The sequence below is a fragment of the Phallusia mammillata genome, chromosome 6 (genome assembly GCF_965637545.1).
Source record: "Phallusia mammillata chromosome 6, kaPhaMamm4.hap1.1, whole genome shotgun sequence".
NCBI lineage: Eukaryota > Metazoa > Chordata > Ascidiacea > Phlebobranchia > Ascidiidae > Phallusia > Phallusia mammillata.
The window spans coordinates 10763287-10774343 of NC_137257.1; the positions used below are offsets into that span (position 1 = coordinate 10763287).

Here is an 11057-nt window from a genome sequence, read left to right on the forward strand (position 1 = left end):
AAGTTCAAGGATTCTGTGTCAACAATCGTCTAGGTTTGCTGTACAAACTTACATACTAACACGGGATGAAATGAAAGAACTTCGCTCAGGACAGTAGACCCCGAAGCTTGTGGCGATGTCAACCAAATTTGTTGCGAACAACACTGTTTGGGGAGCTTTGCACGAACATGCATGCGAACAGGGTGTTAAAACTGTGGTGAAGTAAAAAAAAAAACGTTTGAGGACAAACCACTATGTAGCTCAGCTTTACCAGTGGTTTAAAACGCAGTTTAGTCTTAGCTAAATGTCACGCAAAATGTCCGTTATTTTAATCAGATTTAAACACAACCCATCCAGGTAGCCTACCCCTTTCTGCAGAGAGAAACCAATGCACCATATGTAGCAGTGATATCCAACCTTTTAAAAGAAACGAATCTAGTTTATAGCCTACAGTTTAGAAAACCATATCTCCGTGAGGAAAATTCCGGACGGTTTTAATAAATATCGTAGGCGATACCAAACATGCGTTATAAAGCGCGTTATATCGCACATCTAACCAACCAAAACAGTGTCATTTTTGACCAAAAACAGTGCTATCACAGAGACAAAAAGCGCAATAAGTAAGTAAAACCACAGTACGCCAGGGCCATTGAAGGCGCTATACCGAACCAGCCGGTCACCAAGCATTCACCACCATATGGCAAGGCGTAGGCTAGAAAAATCTAGCCTGCGGTGGGATTCGAACCCACGACAGGAGTCTTTCCGGGACTCGCGCTCTACCAACTGAGCTACACAGGCTCAGTGGAGAATCCGCACCAATTTCTTCGTTCGATAAAAGTAAATAAAAGTAAAAGCGATTCACGTTTTCAAGTACGGCCCACTTTGCACTGTTGACGCGAAAACTTTGATCACTTTGAATCAAGTTTAGGTCGTTACAGTATATTGCAAACGGACAAAAAAAACGGCTTCAGAATCGTTAACACAGAACAAATTATTCGGCCGAAACCGAATCTTTGCAAAAACGACCGATTCGGCCGAAACCGAATCTTTTACGAACACAAATTTAAAGCGTTAAACATGTATTTTCTGCTCATTAAGGTACCACGGAATCTTTCAAAAGCCCAAACATAACGAAAATCGCGTCAATTTTTACGTTTTTCAACACATTATCGTTTTTCCCACAAAAAATTAGTAATAATTCATTGACAGGTTGCCAATCATGCTTGAGGCAATTTTAAACCCCACAGAACTGAAATGAGGACGAAACACGACTATTCTGCACTAGTTGCTTGGTAGATGAAAAGTTTTTCATGTCTAACACGTAGCGTACGACTTCGCGTGACTTCATAATTGATTCGGTTGATTCGGCCGAATTTATTCGGCAAAACCGCCGAATATTCGGTAGAGCTACTAACACCATACGTTTCTCCTGATCCAAAAGTGCTTAATTTTCGACAGGTGGCGCAAAGAGCACTTTTTTCATTTAAAACGGTATATCTCAAAAAATGCTAACGGTTAGGGCTATTAGGGTTGGGGTAAGGTATTAGCACTTAAAATTCAATAAAACTAACCCAAAAAATTAGTTACTAATGTAAAAATTTTATGTAAATATTTCCCAGCCCAACCCATTTATAGCCGCTAAATAAATAATTCAGCTCTTTACGCCACCTATCGAAAATTAAGCACTTTTGGATCAGGAGAAACGTATGGTGTTAGTAGCTCTACCCGAATATTCGGTTTCGGCCGAATCGAAATTTAGCCGATTCGGTACATCACTAGTTTCAACCAATGTTTGTCCAATCAAGTGACAACAAACGTATTTGCAAATATAGCTGAAAATATGCTATGTTAATATTTTGGGCTAGATCAGGCGTGCACAACTTGCTGCCGTGACCATGAATATTAAAATACATGCACTGACGGCCGTGACGTACGGTAACAAAAACCATTTTGATTTTTAAACTGCTGAAAACAGATTTCGTGAGACTGGAAAAAAGATTACCAGCCTATAGTAACTATATGCGTCAGGCTTTTTATCCGCTTAGTGTGTGCAAGAATGCGAAAAAACGGGCACCGCAATCGTCACAAAACAGATTATGACGTCATAAACAGTTAACTTCGTTTAGCTAAACTTATGCACCAAGTTAAAAAATATTAATCTGAGGATTTTAGGCGGCTTTAAATGGTATATATATATGATATAAACCAAATTCTTTACACCAGTTATTTTAAAACAAAAACAAGCAAGCAATTGGCGGCCGTTGGTGAAATACCATGCGGCCCCATAAGATTAAGAACTTTTGAATGCGGCCCTTGCGCTGAAAAGTTTGCCCACCCCTGGCATAGACGCTTCAGGCATGATCCCAGTTATGAATTTATGTTCTTCTTAACTGATACTGGTCAATCTGGCGATCCCCTACTACGAAGCTGACATGCGCAGCATACGAGGCAGGCAACGGTGCTTGTGATTCGACTTTCGGCGGATTCTCCACTGAGCCTGTGTAGCTCAGTTGGTAGAGCGCGAGTCCAGGAAAGACTCCTGTCGTGGGTTCGAATCCCACCGCAGGCTAGATTTTTCTAGCCTACGCCTTGCCATATGGCGGTGAATGCTTGGTGACCGGCTGATTCGGTATAGCGCCTTCAATGGCCCTGGCGTACTGTGATTTATAAATGAGTGTGCCGTGATCGCTGGTCTGCATAGACGCTTCAGGGCTGATCCCAGTTATGAATTTATGTTCTTCTTAAGTAAGTAAAAAAGAGTTTCATATGATCTGGTTCTTTTAACAGAGTATGCTTTCAAGACGCAAAAAATCACCAAATAGCCGTTAATTCATGCTGAGGAGTTGTTTTGTATGAATGTAGGCAACAGCCCAGACAACCGGTTAAACGTAGGCTAAACTTTGAATCTCTCAGGAATAGAATTATGAAAACTGCTGCAGGTTAGGCTAAAAGACGCTAAAATTCCGGATATTACGAGTTTTTTTGTTTCCGGACACAGATTGTACGATAAAATTCCGGACATGTCCGGGAAATTCCGGGCGTTTGGTAACCCTAGCTTAGGCTACATAGGCCATGTCAAATGAACCTTCAAGCAAATTTACTAACTAAACCGCTTACTATTTCGGAAACAAAGACAGGGGTCCGCAAATACTTTTTGGCGCGACCCTAAAAGAATTGCTCTAAATTCTCGCGACCCAAGCATTTTGTTAGCATGTAAGTTTGTGGAAAATACTAAGCAACTAAATATCAATATTAAGACTGATATTATGCTGTTGTCAGTTGTTATTTTCACATGAAACAGTAGGTAAACAAACGTGTTTGAATGAGAACTGTGGGCTTTGTGTTGAGAACACATCTTATCAGAAAACGCATGCTTGCACAGATGCGCTTAACTTTTTGCATTGTTCATTAATACTGTAGAAGTGTAGATGCGATGCTTATATATCCATGGAAAATTTAAAATATTTCGCGACCCAGACTTATTAAAGGTCTTTGGGTCGCTCGCGACCCACTATTTGCGGACCCCTGTTCTAGGATGTTGTCTATTAATACAGAAAAAATAAGATCGATTCAGGTCAAATGGAAGTCATGTCACGAAAAAAATGTCAGGCTACAAACACGAAAGTAGTCACTAACTAGGTTTACAATACGTCCTCTTTTCTCGCTCCCAAACCCAACTTTGATACATCTTTCCGGTCCCACAGACTAGAGTCCATTCAGACCATTCAAAAGAGCAAAATAAGAGGGTTTCAATTAACAGCGGTCGCTAGTAGGGAAATAGGCTATGTGTATTTTAGTGTAGCCTAGGTTATGTAGGCAGCTTGCTAAATATAACCTTGACGCAAACTGAGGTTCTTTTGTCCTATGTCAAAGCATAGATATTATAAAATGTTTCATAGTATTAATGATCAAAGCCTACCACCGATGTTAAATAAAAGTCTTTGATTTTCTTAGTTTTTTAGAGTAGTTCCTTTGAAATAAATTATTGTTATTTAACAATAGCCAATCGTTTTTGATTTTAACTGACAATCAGAGAGTAAAAAATGGGGTCCATATTCACATTTAATACTTTCTTGTAGCTTTATCACAAAGGGGATTTACCGCAAATTTCACGCCTTCGCAGGACAACAGCTGATAAAACCAGTCAGCTGTTACAAAACTGACCAGAAGATTCCGATTCCGAAACAATGGGAAGACGGACAAATGTTTTTAGTAAATGCCTAATGTTTTTGTATATTTTAAATTTACTTTTGGAAGCGTTGGGAAGAGTTTTTTTTCACAATTATATTCAATGTGTTACTTTCAGAAAATATATAATACCTAGCGCTTATTTTTTTACCAAGTGTTTGGCTGTTTAAAAGTATATTTAACCAATGGCAGTGGATCCAGTTCTTCTGCAATGTTACAACAAATCTTGCGGTGCAAAGTTTAATCCAACTCAAAATAGCTCAGGTAAGTTTAGATTTAAATTTCAATCATTCCTAAAGTCAGTAAGTTAATGACTTGATTCTTGTAGATTCATGCCAATACCATCCTGGTATGCCAGTGTTTCATGATGCACTTAAAGGATGGTCTTGCTGCAAGAAACGAACCACAGACTTTACAGATTTTCTTAAAATACCAGTAAGTATAACTTTAGTACACTTAATTTGTCTATTACTCATGAAACAGTAGTATTGTTTTTCTTATTTTAGGTATAATTTTAAAACTTGATTGGTTCTTACTACATTAATAAATTTACTAATTGATTGAATTCAAACTAATGTTTACCAATTTGTGGAAATTTGTTAGGGGTGCACAATAGGTGAACACAATCCTGAAAAGCCGAAAGAAGAAATTAAACCAAAAGTTGAGGAAGAAAATAAAGAAAAGAAAATTGAAGTAAAACAATCACCACCTGAACCCAAGCCAAAAGTCCCTGTGGAAAGGCCAAGGTAACTTTGGTTTTCTTTTGGAAACATTTTTGGTTATATCTAAAAGGTTTGCTTGTCATTCTTTAAATAAAGCTGCATTACAAGCAAGGGTGAGCCATTTTATCCCCACCAGAATCTGGTTTACCCTCATAACCCTTAGTATTTGCTTTAAATCCAACAACAGAGTTTTTTTTAATTGTTATATGTTTTTGCTCACTAAAAGTCACTATACATGCTTTAAATTAGTGGTTCTCAATCTTTTAAGTTTGCAGACCGGTAAACTTTCAAAACAAATTTTGAGGACCGGTGGGCTTTCAAAATTAACCCAAGATGTAATCAAGACAAAAATATGCAATTCAAAAGAAGATGAAAAATTAAATTTAATGAGAAATTCGCTGCTGTCTGTTTGATTTCATATGTGTTAAACACGGTTCTAATGAAGTTTCTGCAAGGAAGTAGAGCGTTGACTTCCACACGATTTCTCTGCCTTCAACATCTTGCAATTGAGAAATAAAATAGTAATATGTTTGGTGGACGGGCAGGAAAGTTGACGCGGACTGGCACCGGTCCGTGGATCAGCGGTTGAGAACCACTGTTTTAAATGATATATTTCTTTGTGAATCTTAACTGCAAATACAAAGATTGTAATCTATAATATGGATAAGGTGCAAAGCTGTCAGTGGTTGGGACCCCAAACTATTTATAAGCCTTAGAATTACTAAGTTTAAGTTACTAATTGAATAACATGTCAAAGTTACTTGCCACATTTTGGGAACAAATGCAAGTAAAGTTGAAGTAAAGTTTGTGTATTTTTTTAAAACTCTATTTAGTTTTACCAAGGCCACTTTCAACCCCCCAAAATTGTGACTTATATTTTTCAATGCCTTCTATAAATTTTTTTCAGTGAAAACGAGCCTTTGCAAATGCTCTCTATAAAAACAACTTCCTCTTATAATAAATCTAAAGTGATAAAGGTTGCTGAGGAGGAGAGTGGAGAAATTAAAGTTGGAACTTCATGTCGGAATAGTGGCTGTAAAGCTGTAGGTTACAATGTTTTTGGTATTTGTTAGTTCTTTGTCTTTATAAATTACTGCAAATTCGCATTTTTACTGGACCTTTGATAAAGGGTAACCACCTTGGTGCCAGGGTTTCCAAACATTGTTTTTAAAAAACTGCGAAATACTGCTTGACACATATGTTTACTGTGTAAAAATGAAATATGAGTTATCAGATTCACAAATTGAATAAAAAGCAGTAAAAGCTTTACTATTTTTTGTCAGACATATGAGAATGGGCCAAGTGATAAAACAAGTTGTGTTTTTCATTGTGGAACAGCTGTCTTTCATGAAGGGTGAGTTATGTTGATTTCCATTAACTTTTAAGGCTTCTGTTTGTCATGGTTATGCAATTATCTGTAGGCTATGTGCCTTAAATGTTTAAGTTCCGTTAAGATGCTGGGTGTTATAACCTTTGCTGTCAAATTAATTTTTCAGGCATTGTTTATTTTGTAAATATCTCTAGATATTTATGTGAAAGACAACCAGCAATGGATGTGAAAGAAAACTTAGTTATGTATCATCAGAATATAATTAGCAGAAATAGTTTTTACTGAACAAATTGGTTTCAGATTATATTTTTGTTTGAACAATCATTAAAAATCCTTTTCATGCTAATTTATGTCTTTACCTCAGCCTGAAAAAATATGGACTTGTTGTTTGGTGCAGGATGAAGTACTGGTCATGTTGTAAAAGAAAGACATCAGATTTCACTTCATTTCTAAACCAAGAAGGTTGCTCCAAAGGTGTTCATTTGTGGAAAAAGCCAAAAGAGGAAAAAACTACTTGTAGATATGATTGGCACCAAACTGGACCAAACGTTGTTTTATCTGTGTTTGCTAAACTTGTTGATGTGGACAAATCTACCTTTCAAGCAAACCAAGTTGTGGTAAGTACAGTTATTTCGTTTGCAAGCCCAAAATATGTTTTAATTAGTGATGTACCGAATCGGCGAAATTTCGATTCAGCCGAATCAATCGAATCATTTATGACGTCACGCAAAGTTGTACACTAGGCATTTGACATGAAAACACAAGTTTATCTACCTGGTTATTAGTATAGAATGGTTGTGTTTCGTCCTTATTTTAGTTCTGTGGGGTTTAACATTGCCTCAAGCATGATTGCCAACCCGACAATGAATTACTGATTTTTTGTTTGCAGTGGGAAAAGCGTCAATATGTTAAAATATATAATGATTGACACGATTTTCGTTGGTACTATCAAGAAAGGACACTTTTAACGCTTCAAATGGGTGCTCTTTGCAAAAATGGCCGATTCGGTCGAATAAATTCGGCAAACCGAATATTTGGTACATCTCTAGTTTTAATATAAGCTTTACTTGTGAAGCAGTGATTCATAAATGTGGGTCCCATTTTATTTGTACTAAAACTGGAATTTTTATGTTTTTTAGTTTAAAGCAGGCATAAACTTTGAAAGTGGAAAACACTTTGATCTACACCTTCGACTCTTTGGTGTAAGTACAATGCATTTGCTTTCTCTATATATTAAACCAACAGTAATAAACATTAAGTTTCCACCTACAATAAATGAATGTTTTAAAATCTCCAGATTGTTGACCCAAATCGAAGTAAAGTGACAGTTTCCGGCACCAAAGTGGAAGTTGTGCTTTATAAATCAGTTGCAATGCATTGGAAAAAAATTGGAGAAGTTATTGAAGAAGTAAAAGAAAATGTAGAAGTTGAACTGAAAGAGGTTCCAGTTCCTGATAATAACAGTACTAAGAATTGTGATGACAATGAAAGTAGTGATAGTGATTTAGATGGAATTGATGATGTTATTTTTGATTGACATCTGAAGTTTTGCACCTTGGTTACAGCTGCTTGGGTGTCAAGTTCTACACCAACAGTGTCATTTTTTCACATATCTTTCATGATTTTTGTATGTCCTTGTTACATTGTTTTCACACCAACTAGCAATGCCAGTTAGAGACTAAAACTTTTTGTACTGAAGTATTGACTGTTCAACATATTTGCTGTATTGATGCTTTGGTGGTCATTCAACTGTCTTATAAAAACAACTGTCTTATTAAAATGTGTATTTCAAAAACAGAATATCTACATACAAATTAACAACTTTGCAAGGTTAAGTATGTATATTAAAAAAAGGAAAATTGTAATATTATTATCAGGGTTGCCATACTACCTGTATTTCTAAGAAACGTCTTTTGTGGATTAGGTCCTCATTTTGTCTCTTTGTAAAATTTAGTGTTCAGCAAATAAAAGTTACAAACAAACTATTTGAATTCAATGGCTTAACTGCAGGCCTAATAAGTTTAATAAAGATTTGTGTAGGCCACATATTTACATGCCCTGGTGCAGGCGATTTTTAAAGGGGTGCCAAGGTATGGTCTTCCTTAATGACCATGGGGGTTGAGCTGCTGCGGGTGCAGTTTGGTGACCCCTGCTTTCAGTCATTGGCATCCCTGATAATATTTCATTTTTGATTATGGATTTGTCAAAAATGTTCAGCTTGATGATATTTCTCTATATGATATAGGAAAAGTCACACATTTTAGCTTTTCTGTGGTGTCATCACAAAGTTTGTCAAGGATCAAAAGACTTTTAATCATTTCTTCAGCATCAATCTTTGCATGTTTCTCTGAGTTTTCCACCTCAGCAGATATACATTCCATTTCCTTAAATGCAAAAACTTTCATTAGGGTGACAACGGCAGGTATATTACCACATAAACACTTGGACTAGTATATATTCAATACTAATAGTACAAATCTTATCATAATAGTATTCTTCTGATCAGGTTGTTTCAAACAAATTGATTTTTCGAAAGAAAAAGTTGTGATTAGATTTGCAGAATAAAAACTGTCATTATTTCTTGTTCAAAAATATCATTAGTCTGAAGTTCTGTTACTATTGCTTCAATCGACTAAAAGTAGGTTCTGAGCAGTGTTGCAGAGCCTGAAGGTATAAGGTCCTACTTTGACCGGTGGTACTGAATACCGCATGTGGCCGCAAGTTATCACACGGCAGGAATCTGTGAAGGACTTAAATATGCTTTTACGAAAAAATAATTTTGCGGACTTTTGAAAGCGCTGACGGTTAGAGCTATTAGGGTTGGATGAAGGTTTGAAATTAAAATCAATCTAGAATCTGGTCTATTTTACCCCTGATGGGGATGGAATTCTTACATTTCACATAACATGGTGTATTTTAGGAGGAATCACATGCGGTCACATGCGGTATTTAGTACCACCCTACTTTAACTGCTAGAATATATGGAGTAAAACTGCAAACTGCTAAAGCTTGTCATTTTGGCTTCAAATACATTTGTTTGAAATCTTAAAAATTGAGGCAGAAAATCAAGAAGGGTCTGTGCCACTAAAGTTAAGCAGAACAAACAAAACACATCTAGTCAACTTAAGTAAAAATTCAAAGTAGTATTAATAAACCTTAGGATAAAGTTTTAATTACCCTGATTTTCGCTGAGGTTATGGGGTCATATCCATTCTTTTCCATAGAAATACACAGGTTTGTGTATTGGGATTTAAGCTGCTCTATTTCTTTAGTGAGATGAGCTTCTAAAAAACACTAAAATTGTCAAGCCCATCAGACCTTTACAATAATAATTCAAATTCTTTTGCTTGTGGTTGAAGAATCAAGGTAACATGTTGACTGCCAAGGGATATTCCTATGTTGTGCTCAAATTTGCCAAATATGTTTTAGTGACTTTCTGAAATCAGGAAGTCGAAATAGTTTTCTTCGCTGGTGCCATGCCTACGAGTTAACTCGTAGGTAACATGCTGATGTAGGGTGTCTCGGTGTTGCCACAACGTTAGTTCGAGGTGCCAGCTCGTTTTAACCGCGTTACAATCGAATAAGTCTACTACGAGTATACTCGTATCTGGCAAGCCTGGCTACATTGGCAACTACAAGATAACTCGTAGTTGGCAGTCAACATGTTAACACAACCTTCAAACATAACAAAATGTATATTATGTAGTGCAATGTTACCACTGGCAGTAAATTGTTCAAGAAGAGTATTTTTCTCATCCAGTTCTTTTTGTTTTGATTGCTGTGTGTTTTCCAAGTCAAGAAGTTTTTGTATGAGAGCTGATTCAGATCTGTCATACATTTAGCACAATTAGTAATAGGGTAAATGCCAAATGTGTAATCAGTCGAAATTAATTGTGAAAAAATACCTTTTAATTTCTGTAATGCCTCGTCTGTCTGGGCGTTTGATATTCGACTCTGATTTGCTTTTCTCCACATTTAATACATGTATTGGCTGTTTTACATTTCGCTTTTGAGTATTTGTCAATCTGGTATTTGCTTTGTCCTTTACGATTACCTCAGGTTGGTTTGGCTTCACTTCACTTGTGCTGGCATTTTTAACAGTCTTTGGCTTACATCGTGGTATGCGGGATGGGGAAGGCATCACCATGAATACTTCAAGTTTAAGTAAAATCAACTGTATTGAACTCTTTTACATATGCCTACCACTAATTAAAAAAAAAACATTTTGCAAATCATAGTCAATATTTAATCCAGATTGAAAATGCAACAGATCAAACAGGATCCTTTGAAATATAAAATGTATAACTAAAGTATCAATTTTAATAAAATGAATGCTATGGCCAGGCTTCATGCAAATGGTAACATGCTGAAACTATTAATTAAAACAACTGCGTATTGTGGAAAAACCTGCCGACAGTTAGTCATACTTAGGTTGGAGTGAGATTTTGTAATAATAAAACGTTAAAAAATGTCCCTGACTTAAACGTATTTGTACACAAATATATTAATTGTAATATCCGGAGGTAAATGAAAATGCTAAATTGCAGAACAACCAGCGCGTAACTCACCAGTCACTCCACCCCTAAAAAGGACTTTACTCCAAAATAGCAATATAATTCCGTATTTTGTAAAGCAAATTGATTATATTTAGCTTATTCTAGAGTAGATCGGTAAACTAGATTAATAGTATACTGTATACAGGTTTACAACTTTACATGTAATCTTGGAACCTGCATGGACACTGCTGAATAGTGCATACACTGCTGGCCGCAGTTTGCGTATTACCACAATAGGAATAAAGTAATTAAATATAAAACCTGCTTTGTAAAGTCACCCTA

General features: G+C 36.3%; 2 protein-coding genes and 2 non-coding genes across 4 annotated transcripts; 2 read left to right on the top strand and 2 right to left on the bottom strand.

Annotated features, from left to right (window-relative positions):
- Window positions 1-703: 703 nt before the first annotated feature.
- On the bottom strand, window positions 704-777 carry Trnas-gga (transfer RNA serine (anticodon GGA)). The gene has a single exon. It is a non-coding gene; the product is annotated as a tRNA-Ser (tRNA).
- Window positions 778-2474: 1697 nt separating this feature from the next.
- On the top strand, window positions 2475-2548 carry Trnas-gga (transfer RNA serine (anticodon GGA)). Its single transcript has one exon. It is a non-coding gene; the product is annotated as a tRNA-Ser (tRNA).
- A 1715-nt stretch (window positions 2549-4263) lies between these two features.
- On the top strand, window positions 4264-8201 carry LOC145232117 (cysteine and histidine-rich domain-containing protein 1-like). Its single transcript, XM_080096629.1, has 8 exons — window positions 4264-4431; window positions 4496-4602; window positions 4771-4913; window positions 5797-5932; window positions 6173-6243; window positions 6617-6836; window positions 7359-7421; window positions 7517-8201. The coding sequence occupies exons 1-8, from the start codon at window positions 4353-4355 to the stop codon at window positions 7754-7756; spliced, it is 1059 nt and encodes a 352-aa protein (XP_079952755.1). The 5' UTR covers window positions 4264-4352; the 3' UTR covers window positions 7757-8201.
- Window positions 7989-10451, bottom strand: LOC145232118 (uncharacterized). Its single transcript, XM_080096630.1, has 4 exons — window positions 10125-10451; window positions 9937-10046; window positions 9397-9503; window positions 7989-8603 (listed from the first exon to the last, which is right to left on the bottom strand). Exons 1-4 carry the CDS (start codon window positions 10364-10366, stop codon window positions 8433-8435), a joined length of 630 nt encoding a protein of 209 aa, XP_079952756.1. The 5' UTR covers window positions 10367-10451; the 3' UTR covers window positions 7989-8432.
- Between the last annotated feature and the right edge of the window lie 606 nt (window positions 10452-11057).

Bases quoted from the DNA above. Each gene is read 5' to 3' on its own strand.
- LOC145232117 (XM_080096629.1), top strand. From the start codon at position 4,353: ATGGCAGTGGATCCAGTTCTTCTGCAATGTTACAACAAATCTTGCGGT. The intron at 4,914-5,796 runs GTAACTTTGGTT...AATTTTTTTCAG, and splicing joins GTCCCTGTGGAAAGGCCAAG to TGAAAACGAGCCTTTGCAAA. The intron at 5,933-6,172 runs GTAGGTTACAAT...ATTTTTTGTCAG, and splicing joins GGAATAGTGGCTGTAAAGCT to ACATATGAGAATGGGCCAAG.
- LOC145232118 (XM_080096630.1), bottom strand. From the start codon at position 10,366: ATGGTGATGCCTTCCCCATCCCGCATACCACGATGTAAGCCAAAGACT. The intron at 10,047-10,124 runs GTATTTTTTCAC...AATGTATGACAG, and splicing joins GGCATTACAGAAATTAAAAG to ATCTGAATCAGCTCTCATAC. The intron at 8,604-9,396 runs GTAATTAAAACT...TTTGCATTTAAG, and splicing joins TAACCTCAGCGAAAATCAGG to GAAATGGAATGTATATCTGC.